Source organism: Echeneis naucrates, chromosome 12, assembly GCF_900963305.1.
Source record: "Echeneis naucrates chromosome 12, fEcheNa1.1, whole genome shotgun sequence".
NCBI classification, from domain to species: Eukaryota; Metazoa; Chordata; class Actinopteri; order Carangiformes; family Echeneidae; genus Echeneis; species Echeneis naucrates.
The window spans coordinates 4,927,898-4,947,589 of NC_042522.1; the positions used below are offsets into that span (position 1 = coordinate 4,927,898).

Below are 19,692 nucleotides of genomic sequence, written 5' to 3' on the forward strand. Positions count from 1 at the left end.
CTTTTAGGAGACATGTGATGGCTGGCAGTCTGTCTCACTGTCTTGCAAGCATTATACCTACCTGCCCACTGTGTCTCTATCAGTCTTTGTAATGCTCTTGGGGGCCCCTGAAACATCTCCCTCTGTACCTCAAGCCATCTTTGGTGCACATATGACCCTGACACACAGACATACAGTTTCTGAAAAAGAGAAAAAAAGCAATTGGCTTCAGGGATGCATTTCACACTATCAACTACTACAAAATGTAAACAATGTGCATTGCAGTGCACATAAAAAGCTAATGGGGCCTCTGATATTATGCGTGCTTACACACTTTTTTTTTTTTTTTTTTTTTTTCCCCCCCGCTCATGACTGAGGCTCCGTCATATGCTTGTCCTACAAGGTGCTTCTGGAAAATTTGAATTATTTTCTGCGAAAGTGCTGTAGCATCAAGGTACTGTGCTGCCTCAAAGGCAAGGAAGCTCTCACATACTGACCCATTGTAATAGTATCTTATTGCAAAGGACATCTTTTTTTTTTTGCTTAGGTCTTTAGTCTCATCAACCAAAATGCTGAAAGCCTCACTTTGGGCAACTACATTAGTTATTGAAGTGCGGCCCATTTCAGCTAGACAATCAATTATTTAATTTTGTGTCATGCCCAAGATGTGTTGCATTTCTTTGACTTATTTTTCTTTTGAGTCTTGGATTGTGTTTGGCTAGCAATTCCATAATGGCGAGAACATTTCCTTTTATTCTCACCTTCTGATTCTTTGTGCTCTGTGCTATGTTCTGCGTAGCTGTGAGGAGCAGGGTTTCTCCAACAACTTTAATGTACTCTTTTCCTTCACTAATTTATTGTATTCTGCATTTAAGGATGCTGACTGGGAGGATGTGCTTGCAGTGGATGTTTCATACTCTGCCCATGCTAACATTGCATTAGAATGTCCTTCAGATTTGGCATGACCTAAACGTCCCTCATCTTTGAAGGTTGCCTTTTTCCAATGTTTGAACCCCTCTTCAGATGTAAATACTGAATCACCTGAGGAGGGGAGAGTGAAGTGCTGGCAAGCATAGCAGTAAGCAGAGTCTTTACTCTGACAGTATTTCAGCCATTTATGTGTGTTGTACCAGTCTTTAGAAAAGCGTCTTCTGTCCCCTTGATAGGTACAAGGGAAGATTTTCAGTTGTCTGCCTGGGATGCTCTGCTCTTGGCTGGGAAATATCGATAATGAAAGAAGAGGCAAAATCAGTTATTCTGGCATGAAAACAATAATGATAATTATAATAAGCCCCTTTCCACAATAATTATCAATTATAGCTGTAATAATGGCCTGTAGGCATTTCTATTCAGACTAATAAAACTAAACTAATAAACATGAATTAAAAAGCTTATGATTATGTCATGATTTGTAATTTAATGGAAACACACTAAACAAATCATACACTTCTCCAGATGATGTCACTATCTAGGCTAGCCATCAATTTCATTATTTGGGCCACATGATCGTAACTTCACCTGTTGGTCCAGGAACAGGTCTAATACCTGCTTTTGCTGAGTCCTGCCACACTTCTGTGACCAATGGTGCTGACTGTATCTGGTCTGCTGCAGTCTCATGTTTTTCCTCTTCATTGTGTTCTGTCACTAATGCTGGCTGTGAATCATTGTCATGCTGCTTTGTCTGTTCCTCTCCCCCATCCCCCTCCTTCTCACTAAGCCTCTGTTGCTCCCCTACCATCTCTTTCTCTCCTCCTGCTGTACTTTTCTTCTTAACCTTCCTCTTGTGTTCACTTTCTGTTACCATCTCTTATGTTAACGGGTCGGTTTTGACCCGTGTCTTAAATCAGCTGTAAAATACACTAAAAACAATTAGGTGTCATCCAATTTGTTTCTCATCTCTTGGTTACCTTGTTAGGCTTCCATATCCATGAAAATATTGGTTTTAATATTTTTGGTGTGGGCCTCTGGGCCTTTTTTTTTGTCAGTATACCCCTGGACATGCCCGTCTTTCTTTGTTTTTTTTTTTTTTTTGTGCAGGTATACTGGAAAACAAGGCAAAATGAGAATCCCCTAAAGCTCACATGATTGGGAGAGGAGCTGGCTGTCAGTGTTTTGGCTGACAGTGCACTTATGATTTAAGTTTTGGTTCTAATTATTGATTTATAATCTTACTTTTATAACTGGGTCGAAACCGACCCGAACAACACAAAGATCATAATTTCAACCAGAGCATTTTATAATTTAGTGAAAAAAAAAATAATTTTGTTTTATTTTGTTGAAATAGAGGTTCTTGACAAAGTCAAAAAGCCTTGACGCAATAAACTAATTTACGTGTTTTTTAATGCATTTTAAAACTTGAAAACAGGTCGGTGCCGACCCGAACACCACAGGAAGGTTAAAATAAGAAGAGATGTCTGTGGACTTTCTCTTAATTGTCTGAAAATTGGCATAACTTATACAAGCACCAGCTAACGACGTTAGCTAGGTAACTCTTGTCAAAACATATCAAAAAGCTGCTGTAACAGTATACTGTAAGTGTTGGCACTTAAAAAGCAGCTTCAAACCTGCAACCCCACTTTGAGAAACTGTGCTGTGCAAGAAACACCCGTGTTACTTTAGGTTTGTCATTTAAATAAATTTTGCATGGGGGGGGAAGGCCTGGTGCACCATTCTGTTGGAGCAATAAAGCCGTCGGGTCTTGACAATGCCCTGAAATGGCATAAGTCTGAGACCCACTGTCCTAGATTCAGTGCTTTTCCACTGCTCTCACTCAGCTAATCAGCACACATGTAGCCCATATCCTGCAACCCCAGTATATATTCACCAACTCCACACTCACTCTTTGTCATGTGAGACTTTCCAGCGGTTCCCTGTCTGACTTACCAGTACCGACCCAGCTTGTCCCTGTCTACCTCAACTCCAACCTGCAGAGCATTACCAACTTCTTTGTGGTGTCATTGGCAGTGGCTGATATTGCTGTTGGCAATTCCCTTTGCCATCACTATTAGGTATCACGATTGTTGTTCTGTTTTTACATGCTGCTGATTTGGGGTCTAAATCAATTAATCTAGATTACAAATTCATTGCATTTGTAATCATTTTTTTTCCTTGTCTTTTTCGAAATCTACTTCAGTACTGGCTTCTGTGCCAACTTTTACGGCTGCCTGTTCATCGCTTGCTTTGTCCTGGTGCTCACCCAGAGCTCCATCTTCAGTCTGCTGGCTATCGCTGTGGATCGCTACATCGCTATCAAGAACCCGCTCAGGTCAGGGCAAAGTAAAAAAATATTCAGTGAACACCAAACAGAGACATAGATGTTCAGGTTCACTTTTCAGGCTTTTTGGAAATGAAAAATGTTTTCTTTTGCTGTTGAATTTGAAATGTTGGCTTTTAAGCAGTACAGTGCTTTAACGAACCTTTAAAAGTCCCTGCACGTTTAGTTTAATATTATTATTATTATTATTATTATTATTATTATTATTACTACTAATAATACATGATGATGAAACAGCTTACTTTAAGCAAGTTTTGTTTACATATCTGGAGCAAAATAGAAGTCAAATAAAATACTACATGCTTAAATGCAATAAATAGTATAGGAATAAAGTCAATAAATGTAGCATAGACTATTAAAGTAATCATTTTCACTTACAAGAAATTCGCCATTTTAATTACCACTGCTGGAATGTTTTCATTAGATTTAATTCCAATCATGCACCGCTACAGAAAAATTTGTCTCTCAACTTATCAGCAAGTCTGACTCCAAAAAAATGTAATAGGGCACCAACTCCCATTGTAATGTCGTCAGGCTTTATTTGGACTCCGTCCAAGCACAGGGAGAGCCTTTTGCAACCTATGACAGACAGGCAACAAATACCTGTCATTATACCATGGTCAGGGTGAATCTCTGATTAGTCGGCAGGTGAGCGTTAAAACCGTTTAATGCACATGTAGTTCGGCTAAACTTTGTAGGCTAACTGCTCTAAATCCATCCGCATCTGTAACCATAGCAACTCAACAAGCCCCGCTGTCAAACTGTCAACTTGCCAAATGCAACTTCCGAGGAATAAACTAACAGGAAATGATTTTTTTTTTTTAACTTCTTTTTAACTTTTATTGGGAGAGTCCAAGAATTTATGAGAATGGGATGCCACAGAATGACACTTTACGCGAGTTTTATGCCCCGGTTCAGTCCACTAAGCCAGTTTATTGAGCATCACAGCTGATATTAAACGCCACGTATCAAAGTTCAACATAAGTGATATCCATGCTGTTTTTAAAGCAATACTGAAACGGTATTGGAAGAGCGGCAAAGACGTGCAGTGCCCATCATCTTCGAATAACCGAGTCTGACCTGCAGATGATCAGAAATTCAGCCATCCTGTCTCTCGATACTCCTGCTGGTCTGGTTTGATATCCAGCTTTGCTTTGCACGGAGGGGCTGAGAAGGGAATCGGCAGCTGACGACATCATCATACTTCCTAAAGAGAAGGGCGTGGAATATATCAGCCTGGCGCTCAATCCAGAGACCAAAAATCATGAGATCCCACCGCCTCGAACAAGGAAAATATGAGAGGTTTCATGTTTGCCCTGCCTGGCAATCCCTTGTGTCCGGTTCAAAGTGAAAGGTGGTTGTAGCCGATTCCATGGTCTGTGGCACAGACCAGTGGTCCCAGCCACTAGGGGCGCTAGAGACACTGAAAGTAGAAGAAAAGGAAACTGTTTCAATGTCGCTATGTGACTTTTCAATGTGTTAAATAGTTAGGCCATATAGCGTCAGGCTTAATATTCAGATCCTCGAATTGTCCTTGTTGAACACTCTGCAGATGATGAAATTAGCAGCTCCTTAACTGGTGTACAGATATCTCTACGCATAACCCCCCCACAAAATTATTAATAATAAAACAGAATAAATGGCCTGAATAATAAGATTTGAAGTTGCTCGTATTTAAAATTTTAAAGGCTTGCAGCACTGAACGCCTTTTTTTTTTTTTTGGGGGGATTTTTAAATCATGAACAACAATGCAGCCTGACCTGTCCTCAGGCAGCAACAGTCTCCTGGTAGTTCCAGCTCCTCCCTTTGTATTCAAGGTTACTGAGCCTTTTCAGTTCACTTCAAAAAATTTTATTTCAAAGTAACACCTGAAATGTAATTATTTGCACGTTGTGCTTTATTTTATACTCTATCCTGAAAAAAGTGCTCATTCTCTCACATAGTCTCACCAATCTTTCTGTAATCCATCTGCCATGACTGAGCACATATGTCCTTAAATCAAACAAATTAATGTCAAGTACCTGTAAAGTAACAAAACATGTAATTTGAAAGGGTTTGTGTTCATGATCTGTTGGCACGGAAATGCCATCTGCCCTGACTTGGCAGGTGGCCACAATTAAGAACCTATTTCCATGGTGCTGCTCGGGGGGCTTGGGGTTAAAAAAAAAAAAAAAATCTTTTCAGTGTTGGCACATTGTACCCATAATAGCACCTGTGGCCATTAAGTTTCATATTTATAGCATATTAAATATGTAACACTTCCAACTCACTGTAAACCTTTAGCATAGCAAGAGACAATCCACAATGTTCACCTCAAGAAAAGTCAACACACAATTCATCTTTATAACAACAAATACGACATTCATTTGTAAATTAACACTTTATTCAAGTTTAGTTTAGAGAAAACACAAGAAACTTGTGCGACAAAAAATGGACCAGACTCAGTGATCACCTTCCTAGCAACAAACTTTCACCCTGCCTGGTCTATGTTCCCTACAGATAATATCCAACTAGGCCAGTGAGCGGTGACAGCTATCATGTCTTTGGGGTCATGATGTGGGAACCCCCTTTCACCGGTGTTTCGTCTAGTTAGGCCCACAACACCTCCAGGAGGTTAAACAGTGATCACTGGCATCCCAGAGTCATCCCCTAATGCCAGCCATCACCACTCCTCACACAAAGACAACTATCTCACACAGCACTACTGTCAACTACTCTGACCTCTCACCAACTGCACCAGTGAAAGCGGGGTGGGGATACAGACCCTGGTTCGGGTAGGGGGCATGAAAGTATAGAGGGTGCAGGAGGTGGAAGAAAATCAAGTTAATACTTGATCAATTAATACATCATTGTTTTACTTCAAGAAACCTTTTATAGTAGCATAAGTAACACCACTTAGTAAAATGGCTGGCTAGTGGGGCTGTCTGAACCAGCTGAAACCTGTTGTCTATTTTAGACTGACCAGTCTCCAGCCACCACACTTAGAATCAGTCACCTTGCTGCAAGCTAAAGGGACATTAGTGTTTTCAGGTCCAGATAAAATTATTTCAACAGCTACTGAATTGATTGCTGTTACATTTATGTTCCTTATTCCAAATTACTGCAGTGATTCCCCCAACCTTTCCTCTAGTGCTATCAAAACCTTTAAGATCAATTGAAACACCTATTCAATTGCTGAAAAATATGGAACAGAAAAAGCTTCCCAGCAGACGTAAGCGTGAGTCCTTTAATGCCACTGAGGTGAAATCATTACAAGAGCATTACACCCAAAGCAGCTCTGTGTTTAGGCAATCCCAAGTCGAGACCAGGAGGCAGAGCCCCAGTTTAACACGCTCCTCTGCGCCTCAGTCAGAGTTAGGTCTATAGAAACTGTTTGTCCCCTGACCACCTAAATTTAGAAAAGTAACTAAACCCAAATTAAACAGAAGAGGAGCTAAAAACAAAAACTTAAATGAAATCAAAACAGTCTCAAACAATGCTGCAATTAAATGTGGACTGTTGAATATTCGATCACTATCATCAAAATCTCTGCTAGTTAATAATCTCATAACTGATCACCATATTGATTTATTTTGTATAACTGAAACGTGGCTGCAGCAGGATGAGTATGTTAGCATTAATGAAGCTACACCCCCCACTCATGTTAATTTTCATACCTCTCGTACCACAGGTCGGGGTTGCAATATTTCAATCAGGCCTATTAATCAACCCGAGAACAAAATCTGGCTGCAGGTCTTTTGAAAGCCTCACTCTTAATCTTTCCCACTCAAACTGGAAAGATGAAAAACCAGTTCTGTTAGTTACAGTTTACCGTCCACTTGGTCCATACTCAGAATTCCAATCAGAGTTTTCTGAGTTTATATCAGAGTTATTACTCAGTACAGATAAAATCATTATCCTGGGAGATTTCAATATACATGTTGATGTAGAAAGCGACAGCCTGAGTTCTGGGTTTCTTTCCCTGCAAGACTCAATTGGATTTTCCCAGCATGTGAATGAACCCACTCACTAACAGGTGACAAGTAATGATTTGCCAACTGACTACACAAGTCTGGATTCACAACATAATAACTGTTCTCACAGGAAATCCATGGCCAATAAATAAAATTTTGATTTCTATTCATAGCAAATAAATGGACTTATGTCATTTTGTTAACTACTCTTACTTATCAATATCTACTTATGTGAATTGCTTTTAAGTCTGTTACCTTCAGTAAACCTGTACAGTCATTGACAGTAATAAAATCTAAATATTTTCAGTTTTATTTATTTTTTTTTTTTGACTGAGGCAGACTTATGATTTTCTAAGTAACTACACAAGTCTGGATTCACAATATGAGTTCTTACAGGAAATCCATGGCAAATAAACAAAAATTATTTCAATTCATGGCAAACATATGGATTTCTATCACTGTTAACTATCCCAAACTTACTCCCTACATATTATACAGAGAGGTTGTGGAATAGAGTTGGTGTGTTTTCAGTAATGTTTATATTGCATTAATTTATCATTATCATGGTAAAGTTGTTTTTTTTTTTTTTTTTTTTTTTTTTTTGTGGAGGCTGTACAAACTCCAGCCTGTCAGGTTTCCTAACAACTGAAAGTTCTTTAGGACATTGCTGCACAAGAGAAAAGCAGCTGATATACAGCTGAGCACAGGAACAACACTGTAGCAAAAATATTTTAGCTCCTAAAAGAAGTCCCACTTAAGTATCTCTCTGCTTCTCTGCTCTCATCCTGCAAACTGGGGGAGTGGTTAGTGCAGGATATGCATTCAATCAAGTATAATCAGCCACTTATGCATAGCATATTTATTTTGCCTCAGCTTCTGGTTATGTTTTATATTTGCAAAGATTTAAAATATATATACTTAGGGTATTGTGCTATCTAATACTGTGTATTCAGCCACTATGTAATATATGTTAGACATGTCCATAGTGTGAGATAAAAGTGAGCTGTGTGGGAGAACTAAGGTGAGGTAACTCTGCAGGCACATTTTGAGGTTGACCAGTTCATTAAGACCAGCACCAGCAAAGCAAGGCTGAGAGAAGATGTGATACCTACCACCTTCGTCCATTGCTCTGTACGAAATAAGAGGAAGGCCCCAACTCCATGATGCCCTCTTTCACCTGCAAACACAGAGTCCATAGCTGCTGATCACAGCTACTGTATTAAAGATGACACAGGTATAATGTATATGAACTCCTGATAATTATATCAATATTTCATGTTTAAGTGACATATATTATTTTAATATTACAAATGAACAGTGCCATGTCTTCTACTTATACAGCTCTTCTACAGTTTCCAAGACTGAGGTCACAGTAGAGAGATATAACATGGCAGATGAGGAGAGTAAGGGAGAGTTCACATCAGTCAATCTAATTAAAAACACCAAGGCAGAATGGAGAAAATTGAAAAAGGAAAATGCCATTCTTAGGAGGAAAATGAAAATTAGGGACAAAAAAATTGAGACATTTTTAACAACTGATCTAATTGAAGCATTAAGGAGACTAACCACAAGAGAGATGAAATGGAGCAACAATACACTGAAGAGGGCATTAAAACTTCGATTTGCCACAGGTTCTTCTGGCTACAAGGCCTTGCAGGACATGCAGGTTCCCCAGCCAGGAATTAGAACCCTGCAAAGAAGGATACAAGCAGTTGGATTTGAGCCTGGTGTTTTGATGGAGGTATTTGACTTCCTCAAACTGAAGGTGAATGATTTTACAGACCTGGAGAGGGTGTGTGTGTGTTGACCCTGGAAGAAATGGCAATAACACCAAGTGTGGAGTTCCACACCCTTTCAGGAAAGTTGTATGGTGATGTGACTTTGCCAGGTCACACACGAAAGGCAACACATGCGTGTGTGTTTATGTTGCCTGGAAACACCACACACTGGAATCAAGTTGTGGCATACCATTTCATTTATAATTCAACAAATGGAGCAGAGTATGGGCCAATAATTGCAGAAATAATTCAGATGGCAGCATCCACGGGGCAACATGTGATGAATGACGCCACCAACATGGGTTGCTTTCTCCAGCTGCTGTCATGAACTCACCATTGACCTGCATCTAAAAAAAGTATCACTGCTCCACCAACTACCAGCCCCTGCTAAAACACTGCTCCTCCCCAGCCAACATCACTCTTTAGGTCTCCTGATGTGCAGCATGCAGCATCAATGCAGTATGATTATTTAATTAATAATAAACTACATAGTCATTACAGTTATATGGAGAGAAAGCATAAAATATACACTTTGGACATGATATGCCCTAGCATTACGGCCAAAAGATGTTGTGAACAATTAATATCTGGAGTGTATGAATACACATTTAGTACAGTATTGCACCATGCATGTTTTTTCCTGGAGACATCTCCCATGGATTGCTCTAAAGCACATAAACATTGCTTAATGTAGGCTTTTCCCACAGTGAAAGGGCTTTTTAACGAGGAGAGAAAGCATAATGGCATAATAAAAGACATCATCAAATGAACTTTCATCTGATTTCCATTGCATTAGGTTCACGGACTGGCATCAGCATCCAGGCTACTCTGTAAACACCTCTTGCTGAGTAGTCTGTGGTCATGAATACGTACTTCATGTGTGTGTGTGTGTGCATGTGTGTGCTTTTCATGCTGTCTGTTTGTGCAGGCCTGACTAAGAGTAGCCACATTTCAGGTATATGGACTGATATTTGAGTAGATCAAACAGGATCTTTCTTTTTGGTGGTTGGTCTGTATAGGTCAGTGATTTGACTCATAAATCACAGTTGTTTCAGTGACAATTAACACATGTTGCCGGGCAGTTATCAAACTAGCAACGCTGTATGCTCTTTTGCTATCAAACAATTTGAGAAATTACTTTTTAAGAGATCTACATGCCTGTCACTGTTTTACCAGAACTGTCAGTGTGGACTTTTATGGACGGCACAGACCATTAGTTGCAGCTCTAAGTAAGACAGAGTTCAGTCTATATTTGCTATGTCTTGTCACAGTGAACCTATTCAATAACAAATGATTTTTGACTGATTGTTAATGTCACAAGAGAGTTCCATTGATGAAAAGAAGATACTAAATACTAAATATTTAAGATGTATTTAATTCTCCATTGGGTAAAAACAACACAAAGATGGCCATTACAAAAGGTGACATGATGCAACACTATTAAATAAACACAATTCAAGAATTTAAAGACATGTCTCAAAAATGCATTACAAGATACAATAGAGTCAAGTAAGTATATGGTGTTAAAGAAATAATTAAACCTAAAAAAAAGAATATTTATCTTGGAAAAATATAAACAATAGCACTTTTGCTTGAACACTTATAGATCAAATCTATTTAACAGACTGTTGATTAAAACTGTTTAAAGATTTAATGTTTCTGTTTATGAGTTGAGCTTAATGAGTCCTCCTTTATGTTTTCATGTGTTTCATACGTGCACTGATAAATGTTCTATGGGAATAAAAATATTTAAGTACTTAAATGTCTTTGTCATGAAGCTTCTGTAAGCTCTGTAGGGCAAGCACAGTCACTCTCTTTAATGGAAAGAGCTTGAACATTCACAAAAGTAACACAGCTCCCACTCTCTTTCAGGTCCAAAACATCTGCTCCAGTCAAATAGGTAACAGATTCTATTCCATCCTTCACAGCAAATCCTATGATGCATGGCTGCTGCTGTGTTGCTGAGAGAGAGCTACCCTGTATTTGGTGTCCATTGGGTATGTTGCTCTTTGGCGCAGAGTCTAATGATGTTGTCCAGTTGCAAGAGACCTCATATGAAGCTTTTGGGGGGGCTCGGTCAGGGTGGTCCAGGATGTAACTATTTACCACTGTGTCACACGATGAACACTCTTTAGGGGAAGAGGAGGAGGTCCATCTGATGCTGCTGCTACGAACACTTCTGCTATTGCTGCTCCCAGCCCCAAACCTATGAACATCACTTTGCCCCAGGACATGCTGGTATAGGATCCTCCGGAAGGTCTGTCTGAACTCTCGAATGCGGTAGGCATAGATGAAGGGATTCACAACAGAGTTAGCATGGGAGAGGATGATGGCAATGTTCATCACCCAGATATGTGGGCGGTTACAGTTATGACACAGGTGGTTGAAGCAGTTGATGATGTGCAGCGGAAGCCAACATACGGCAAACAAGCCGACAATGATAGCCAGTGATTTGGCAGCATGCACCTCCCTCTGTAGGGTGGAACGCGACGAGCTTGAGGATGTGGTCATTTCTCCTGGAATAGGTGCATGCGCAACTTTGAGCCCCATCAGTCGGAGTTGATGACGTGCAGCCATGAAAATATTAGCGTAGATGACCAACATGACCACAAGAGGCACCAGCACACAGCCGAAGAAATTGAAATAGACCATGTAGTCTAGAGTAACCACTCCTTCAAACAGGCACTCTGTCATGCCTTCAGGGCAGCTGCTGCTGTTCGCAGTTGGCGTCTTCCATCCTGTACGACGGATAAGGGAGTTTTTTTGTTTTGTTTTGTTTTTTTTAGAATTTTGGCAAGTTAATGTGTACGTTTGAGTTTCAGACGTGACAGCTAAGGGTGGGTCTCAGTTCTCAAAAATCATGCTATTGGTAAGAACCACTTTACTGGATTGATGTCAGTGTGAAAAAGAGTAATTTCCTCTAGCTGGAAATTTCAAAGTGCCTTACAGCTCTTTGTGCTACAATTTCAATTTGAATGTCAATGCATTTTCGGTGACTCTTGATTATCCCATTTTTGATGAAGTCTTTACTAATTGACAATGTAAAAAAGAATTACATCTCAGAAAGTCATGGACAGTATGACAGAGGCAGCATTTTGTTCTACAGTCCTTCAGGGAGGAACAATGCAATCAGTAAAATCTTAACATTCACACTTTCAAAAAAATAAATATCCCACCTGTGTTCCAGCCCAACATCGGAGTTAGGCCGATGCCTACTGAGAAGACCCAGCACAAAGCGATGATGCACTTTGCCCTGAGCCCTGTCACAATGCTGTTGTACCTGGAAGGTTGAGCAGAATACATAAGAGCCAGCTGCTTTATCTAGTCTCACTTTGTTATTAACAACCACATTGTCAGTGTTTGGTTATGTAAATGAGGATAAAATGGTTGTGCACTACAGCATTGATTTCATAAACCACAGGATGATGTCATTTGTTTCATTACTGTCTTACAGCAGAACACCCACAGTATAAAAATTGTAAAATGCATGATTTTCCTGTTTTGAATGCCTCTAATGCAACTCAGATTTAGACCCACATTAGATTAGATTAGAGTCAAATTGTCATTGCACAATGAAGACAATGAAATTGTGGAAATCTCTTATTGCATAGCTGATTAAAAAAAAAAAAAAAGAGACAGCTAGAAAAACAGATAATAAATAAGCAAGGCTTAATTGAAAAATGGTATCAATATTAAACAGACTAATGTCTGTTGTTGCACCTTGTAATTATTGCATTACTTTTTCAGTATTAGTGTTCAGAAGTGTCACAACCAGGGGAATGAAGCTGTTCCTTTTACTTTCAGTCTTAGCTGAGAAATTAGTGTTTACATAAAGACAAATATTCCAAAAATTCTGTTATACACTGTTTCTGTTTTGTAACAGGGTATGATAAGCTGGTCTTTGGAGAAATATGAAAATTTAAATTTGGTCATTTTTATTTTATCTATTTTGACAGCACAGGAAGAAAGGGATAAAAACATTAGAATACATATTTCAGATCTAACAAGAACAGAACAAAAGCCTAGGCACCATGATCTGAGAATACCAATTGAAACAATCTAATTTTAACATTTAAATTTTATTACTTTTTAAAAGTTTTAATGTGCCAAAATTCCACCTCCACTGCCTTACGCATGCTGATTTGCCCCTGTGTTTGGTAGCCATTACATCATATGACTGATATCTTTTGCGGGCAAGGCGGCATATTGGGCACCCTAAAATTCAGATGAGCAATTAGCGCTCCAGTGTTTGGTGCCAGGGGTGGCATGGTGAAATAGTGGTTAGCGCTAGTGCCCCACAATAAGAAAGTTGTAGGTTTGGTTCCTGGGCCTGGGGCCTTTCTGTGCGGAGTTTGCATGTTCTCCCTATGCTCCTGGGTTCTCCCTGTGGGTTTCCTCTGGATACTCCAGTTTCCTCCCAATTAATTGGTGACTCCAAATTGCCCATAAATGTGAGTGTAAGTGCAAGTGGTTGTTCGTCTCTGTCTGTCTCTGTGTGTTGGCCCTGTGAATGACTGGCGACCTGTCCAAGGTGTACCCTGCCCTCTCCCAGTGTGACCCGGGATTGGCTCCACCATCCCCGCAACCCGGAAATGGATAAGCAGGTGATGATGAATGAATGAGTGTTTGTTGCCGGGGCTGTGGCCCTACTGTGCGTTCACAAATTGACACACTAGTTGTTATGCAACTACTTATGCAAATGTGTCACCTGCTGTGGATTAGTAGATTAAATATCCTCCCATGACAGCAGTAAGGAATGAAACTGTGACTAAACAACACTAGTCTTGTTTACATGCACAAGCTATATGAGTCAATGGTCTGTCAAAATGTGGAAAGCATGAATAAGGAACTTTGTTGTAAACTGCAAAGATAAACCAATTCAAAGACGTGGTATTTGAGTGGTGCTGATGTAGGTGGATGGTAATGAACAAAGCCTTCAACAGGTTTCATCTCTCCAACAGCACACAAAGAATAACCCAATTAAGCTTGTGGAGACATACATCTCTGTCAACCCACGGCCGGCCACATTAGCCCTAACTGAATAAGATTTCCCAGTAATTCATTGTGTTTTGATACATAACACCTCACCTCTAATGGTTCATCTCTGATGTCTGAAAAGACCATTGTGTTCAAAGCGAAAGTGTACTGCTTAAAAGCCAACATTTCAAATTCAACAGCAAAAGAAAACATTTTTAAATTCCAAAAGGTCTAAAAAGTGAACCTGAACTTGTGAAACTGTGGACATCTATGTTTGGTGTTCACTTAATATTTTTTACTTTGCCCTGACCTGAGCGGGTTCTTGATAGCGATGTAGCGATCCACAGCGATAGCCAGCAGACTGAAGATGGAGCTCTGGGTGAGCACCAGGACAAAGCAAGCGATGAACAGGCAGCCGTAAAAGTTGGCACAGAAGCCAGTACTGAAGTAGATTTCGAAAAAGACAAGAAAAAAAAAAAACATACATATTACAAGTGTAATGAATTCATAGGTTTTTAGATTAATTGATTTAGACCCCAAATCAGCAACAGAGTTTTGGGACGATTCATTACATTTTAATCCAGCACGATTGTAATTTTGGGTTGTAAGAAGGTGATTAGATGTAAAAACAGAATAACAATCGTGATACCTAATAGTGATGGCAAAGGGAATTGCCAACAGCCCCACAGCAATATCAGCCACTGCCAATGACACCACAAAGAAGTTGGTAATGCTCTGCAGGTTGGAGTTGAGGTAGACAGCCCAGCACACCAGGAGGTTCCCAGCCACAGCCAGGCAGGCAATCATCAGCTCCAGGCAAACATAGACCAACTGGCCATTCTTCAGCATGGTTATCTCTTCCTCTTCTTTGTTTTCTTTGTACTTTCATCCCACACACTCAGCGGCTTGACATGTTTTTACGCAAAATACCTGCTCACAGAACGGCATGGTGTGATTGAAGGAGTGAGCCTGTCACTGGGGAATAACCTAGTAGGTAGGAAGTTCTCACCACAAACAACACAACACACTTGACTTCACGAGTATCATTCAGTCTTCCTCTTCGCGGCTCTTCATGTCATGTCTTCTTTGTGCAGCTCTGCAAACTTTTGTTACAGATCAAAGGTTAATATCAAGGAGAGAACGTCTGGGAGTTTTGCCCAATGGCTGCCAAATTAAGGGCAGTGATCTGGTGTGAGAGTGGAGAGAGAGAGAGAGAGAGAGAGAGAGAGAGAGAGAGAGGAAGCGGGAGAACACAATCTCAGTTGTATAGCCTGAACAAACAGATTGCAGGTTACCACACACGGGACAGAAAAGTCATCTATCTCTGTAAGACAGGAGTGGACAGTTTATTTTCCACACAGGGCCAAAGCAGACAGCCTGACAATGCACCTTCTATTTCAGCAAAAGTTTCCCAAAACCCTTCCACACACAAATTACTCCCATCAATGAGCTGCTTTCTTCCAAAATCAATGATAATAACACAAAATAGGTCACCTTTCAATTGAAAGTCATCACACAATGGCGGGAACACCCGCATTGCTTCTGTTTTCACATGTTTTTTTTGTTAAATTCCAAAATGTTGTAAGCAGATTAGGGAATATTATTACAAACAGCAGTGTAATCCTGGTTAACCTTCACAAAGAAGGCATTTGAATGAATTATAGGTCAAATAACTACAGGACCACAGATTGAGGAGGGAAAAAAAAAATGGCCACATCATGTTTCACAAATTTAACTAAAGCTGTACTGATGCTTTATGTTGAGTGGTGCATGCTTAATCAAATCTATCCATTACTTAGAAATAACTGAAATTATCAATGACCTCCAGCAAATACATTTGCATTACTTGCAATGATGTTTTAAAAAGCTGTGTCCCACCGATGTGACCCATTACACAATGTGCGTTCATGTCAGATGAAAATGTTGTTATTGTCATGTCTGTGTGTTATTTTAATTTTTTTAGCTGGATATACTGACAGAAAACAGAGCAAGCAGATGACCTGTCTCTGTCTAACATTCATACTCTGTCACAGAGATAGTGAGTGACTGTTTTCTTACAATTTTACGCAGCATAATTTAAGCAGAATATTGCACCAGTTTATATTCTTTCAGTAATCCTGCCAGTTTCTGACATGTTTTTCTCTTTCTTTGTCATTCATCCATCACTCTGCCATCTGTGCTGCGACTGTCCACTGACAGGCTGACTGCTGGAGTGTTTTTGTTTTTTTTTTGCTTGTTTGTTTGGTTTTTTTTTCCAACAAGCTCCAAAATGTATGGCCAAGTGAGAGAATTGGCCGATATAAGATTTAATAAGATGTCCAAGTTTTTGTGGCATGTTTAGGTGGACTAAGGTAATAATGATAACAGCTGACTTGAATTCAAAATTGTGAGGTGGCTCAACACATTTTTATATTTATTGTCCCAGGTCTAAGAGTCCTCGGAGCCTAAGAAGATTTTTTGGCTTCTCCCTGTAGCCCCCATCTAAACGCTCACTGGGCTCACACCCAGTGGATGTGAAGTTAATTCAAGATGAAGAGAAAGTAGATTTATATTATTAAAATGTTTATAGTCATCCATTAATTTTAATTATGTTAAATTCAGGTCTAGTAAGATGGAAGCTCACATTTCCTTTGACTGTTATGAATATATAAGAATTTAAATTTTAAATGATTGAAGGAACAAAGTGTGAACAGAGTGTTGCTGTTTAGGCTTCTAATATATCAGAAAGCTCAAGCCAGAGCAAGCTGGCTCCCCCCAATCCTGAAATTTTGTGCCCTTCTATGGAAAAGTAACAACTCATTACAGATAATTATGCAGAAAACATAAAGGGAAATTTAAGTTGGAGTGAAACTGGTTGGCAGCAAATCAGACCAAAGTCTCAATTTTCCTGTATTGCTGAGCTGCTGAAACCTTCTTACAGGCAGAAGGAATTTAAAAACCATGGTTTATCCAGCAGGTTTGGAAAGCTACAGACACTTCTCCAGACGTTGAGATTCTGCAAAAGGTTGCAAAGGTTTCTGAACAAACATTAAAAAAATATATTTTTCATATAGTCATTACAAAAACAACCGCTGGCTAATAATGCACAAATGTTGTACAGACTAGGGGGTGAGCCTTCTTATTGAACTTTGTACCACTTGAATTGTTCAGTTATTTTGAAAAGAAAGTGCCCAAAGGTCTTGGAGGAAGTGATAAGAAAATATATATCCGGCTGGAGGGGAACTGTCGCTGCCCTGTCACCAACTAAACCACTGTGAGCTCAAGATGTCAGGACGAGGGTTAGACAGGAGGCAGAAGAGACAGAGATATTGCCTGAACATCAGAGTGTGTGTTGTGTTTAAGCTAAAAGTTGTGTGGTTTTGTAAGGCAGATACTCAGTAACCCAGTGTCTATCTCCATTTATCTTCCAACGACGATAAATAAAGTGGCCATAATATTTTCAATTATTCATTTCAGCTGATAGCAACAGAATAAGGAATAGCCAATACAGGTTGAGTGGCTTTTAAAACACTGTCCCCAAAACACCCGTTTAACTGCAGATTGTTAGAAATTAAACTCTAGATGAATTAAGAAACTAAAAATAGAACTCCATTCTTACCTCAATGTTGTGGGGAACCAGTGAGATGTTTCCCGTCGGTCAGCCGATTGAGAGGGCGAAGTCTACTGGCTGTCTGCCCTCATGGGAGACTCAGGGAGAACACAACGGGCTCAGACCAGATTTTAGAAAGTGAAAGTGAACCAAAGAGAGAAAAAAAGAAGATACAAATAAATCCGTTGACTCGTTCGCTCTGTGTGGAGAAGTTTTAAGATGCGCACCAATGCGCAACAACAGGAAAACGCGCAGACGTACGCGCCGCCTCTGTGTTTGTGTGCGTGTGTGCGCGTTTGAGTGGTGGCGATGCTGTGGGGGCGGGGGGCTTCTGGTTAACAGTGAAATATACACGGATGGGAAAAAACCCATTATAACAGAGAGGGAAAGAAAGTATGAGTGATAAACATAAGATGAGACCCGGTTTAGTTAAAAAAAATATACAACCAAAACAAGACATAACATCCTGTCTGCCTTCATTTGCACACCCTCCACCACATGTTTGTGGTTTGCGTCATGTTCCTTTTGCATTTTTTCCTGAGTTTGTTTGGTAAAATAAATAACATAAAATGTCAATGTGTCGCAGTTTTTGTATTTCTTTTATAAAATACATACGGGCAACGATGAGACGGAATCCTTTCCAAACCTTGAATATGTTTATGTGTATATGTGTGTGTACATAGATTATTTTATACAATATACAACTTTGAACATTATACATTACGAACAAATGATTAACGAGACTAGAGAAGTGTTACTAACACACATCTCTTACAAAGAACAGGCAGCAGTGCATGTCAGCTCGACTGTACTGCTCAGATCCATAATTCCTTGTGTTTAGATGGGCTGCAAGCTAAATGGTTTTTGAGTGTTTGTGTTAAATGGATAATTTCAAACTGTATCCTGCTTCCACAAGTCAACAGGAATGGAACTGACAAAAGAAATGAGATATTTCAGAAAATGTGATGATGGCCATCATTGTGGAGGCTTGCTCCACCTGAGATGAGACTGAGCGTGCATCAGGAGCTGTGGTATTTAGACGTTTTGATCACAAATATGGCTGCTGGCTTATCTAGGTGGTAAAATGTAAATCACTCCTTAAGGATTCCTGTTAAATGCAAACATAGCCTATTCGGCTTGTTCATGCCTCTGTGTCCCACCAGAGGCTTTTAGAGCAGTCCCATGGCAGTGGGGGACTTCTTTACATGTTTAATTGTTGCTGGCTATGCCTATTGTTGGTTAGGGTTAGGGCTTTGCAAGATAAAGGTAGTCTCCCGGAGGTAAATTGGGTTTAAAGATTGCATGAGCACTTTTGAAAGAGATAGCACCTGTTTGTAAGACAAACGCAATGAAGCATTTTGTTCCACAATAGATACTGAGCATCCTTTAACCAAAAGAGAATCGACCGTGTGACAAGGGACAAAGCTCAATACGACTCAGCAAGCAGAAGAGACTCAACCTCACCGATATCTCAGTGACGGTACTGAAATGCTCCATATTCAGTTTCTCAGGTTTTCATACATACAAATAGTTTTAGACAAGCTGAATCTGCTAAACCTACAAGCAGCCAGTAGGAGTCAGCGTTTTGATCTTACATTCATATCATTCATATCATCAATCAATCACATCAATGTACCTTTGATGTGAATCAAAGGTAAGTCTCAGAACTAAGCTACGTATCTGCATAGTTTTATGAATGATTTTTTTAATGTTTATATTTGGAGAATTCACATTCATTTAATTGCATATATGCCAAATGAAAAGTTTTTTTTCCCTACACTGTCAGTAATAATGTGCTATAGTTGTACCTTTGAGGTGTCAACGGCTTGTCACTGGGGCAGTACCTTGAAAGGTACAAAGCTTGTACCCTTACAAGGGTATTAGTACCCTCACAGTTTGAGCCTTATGATGACATTTATGTACACCTGGGTACAGATTTGGTCTTTCAAGGGGTACGGCCCCAGTGACAAACCACTTGTACCCTATGCTGGCAAATTTGTGCTCAAAACAACATGAAAAACAGTCAAATGTGTCATCCAATTTATTGATCTTAGAAATTATTTACACACCCAAATCATGACATTTTTAACATCTCAAACATGTAGTTAAAACGCTACTTTATGTCAAAATTCATATAAAACA

General features: G+C 39.6%; 1 protein-coding gene across 5 annotated transcripts; it reads right to left on the reverse strand.

Annotated features, from left to right (window-relative positions):
- Positions 1 to 10,339: 10,339 nt before the first annotated feature.
- On the reverse strand, positions 10,340 to 17,887 carry adora2ab (adenosine A2a receptor b). Of its 5 annotated transcripts, XM_029516165.1 has the most exons (6): positions 17,560 to 17,885; positions 14,971 to 15,064; positions 14,611 to 14,891; positions 14,272 to 14,403; positions 12,161 to 12,264; positions 10,340 to 11,722 (listed from the first exon to the last, which is right to left on the reverse strand). In XM_029516165.1, the coding sequence occupies exons 3-6, from the start codon at positions 14,808 to 14,810 to the stop codon at positions 10,755 to 10,757; spliced, it is 1,404 nt and encodes a 467-aa protein (XP_029372025.1). In that variant the 5' UTR covers positions 14,811 to 14,891; positions 14,971 to 15,064; positions 17,560 to 17,885; the 3' UTR covers positions 10,340 to 10,754. The 5 variants fall into 5 exon arrangements, with proteins under 5 accessions (XP_029372025.1, XP_029372023.1, XP_029372022.1 ...); XM_029516163.1 differs by having other exon boundaries at positions 14,611 to 15,064; XM_029516162.1 differs by having other exon boundaries at positions 14,611 to 15,147.
- Positions 17,888 to 19,692: the final 1,805 nt, after the last annotated feature.

What these genes read in the sequence shown, in the direction of transcription:
- adora2ab (XM_029516165.1), bottom strand. Translation starts at nt 14,810, where the DNA reads ATGCTGAAGAATGGCCAGTTGGTCTATGTTTGCCTGGAGCTGATGATT. An exon ending in GCTATCAAGAACCCGCTCAG is followed by an intron (nt 12,265 to 14,271) that starts GTCAGGGCAAAG and finishes TCAACCTTCCAG; the next exon opens with GTACAACAGCATTGTGACAG. An exon ending in GATGTTGGGCTGGAACACAG is followed by an intron (nt 11,723 to 12,160) that starts GTGGGATATTTA and finishes TCCGTCGTACAG; the next exon opens with GATGGAAGACGCCAACTGCG.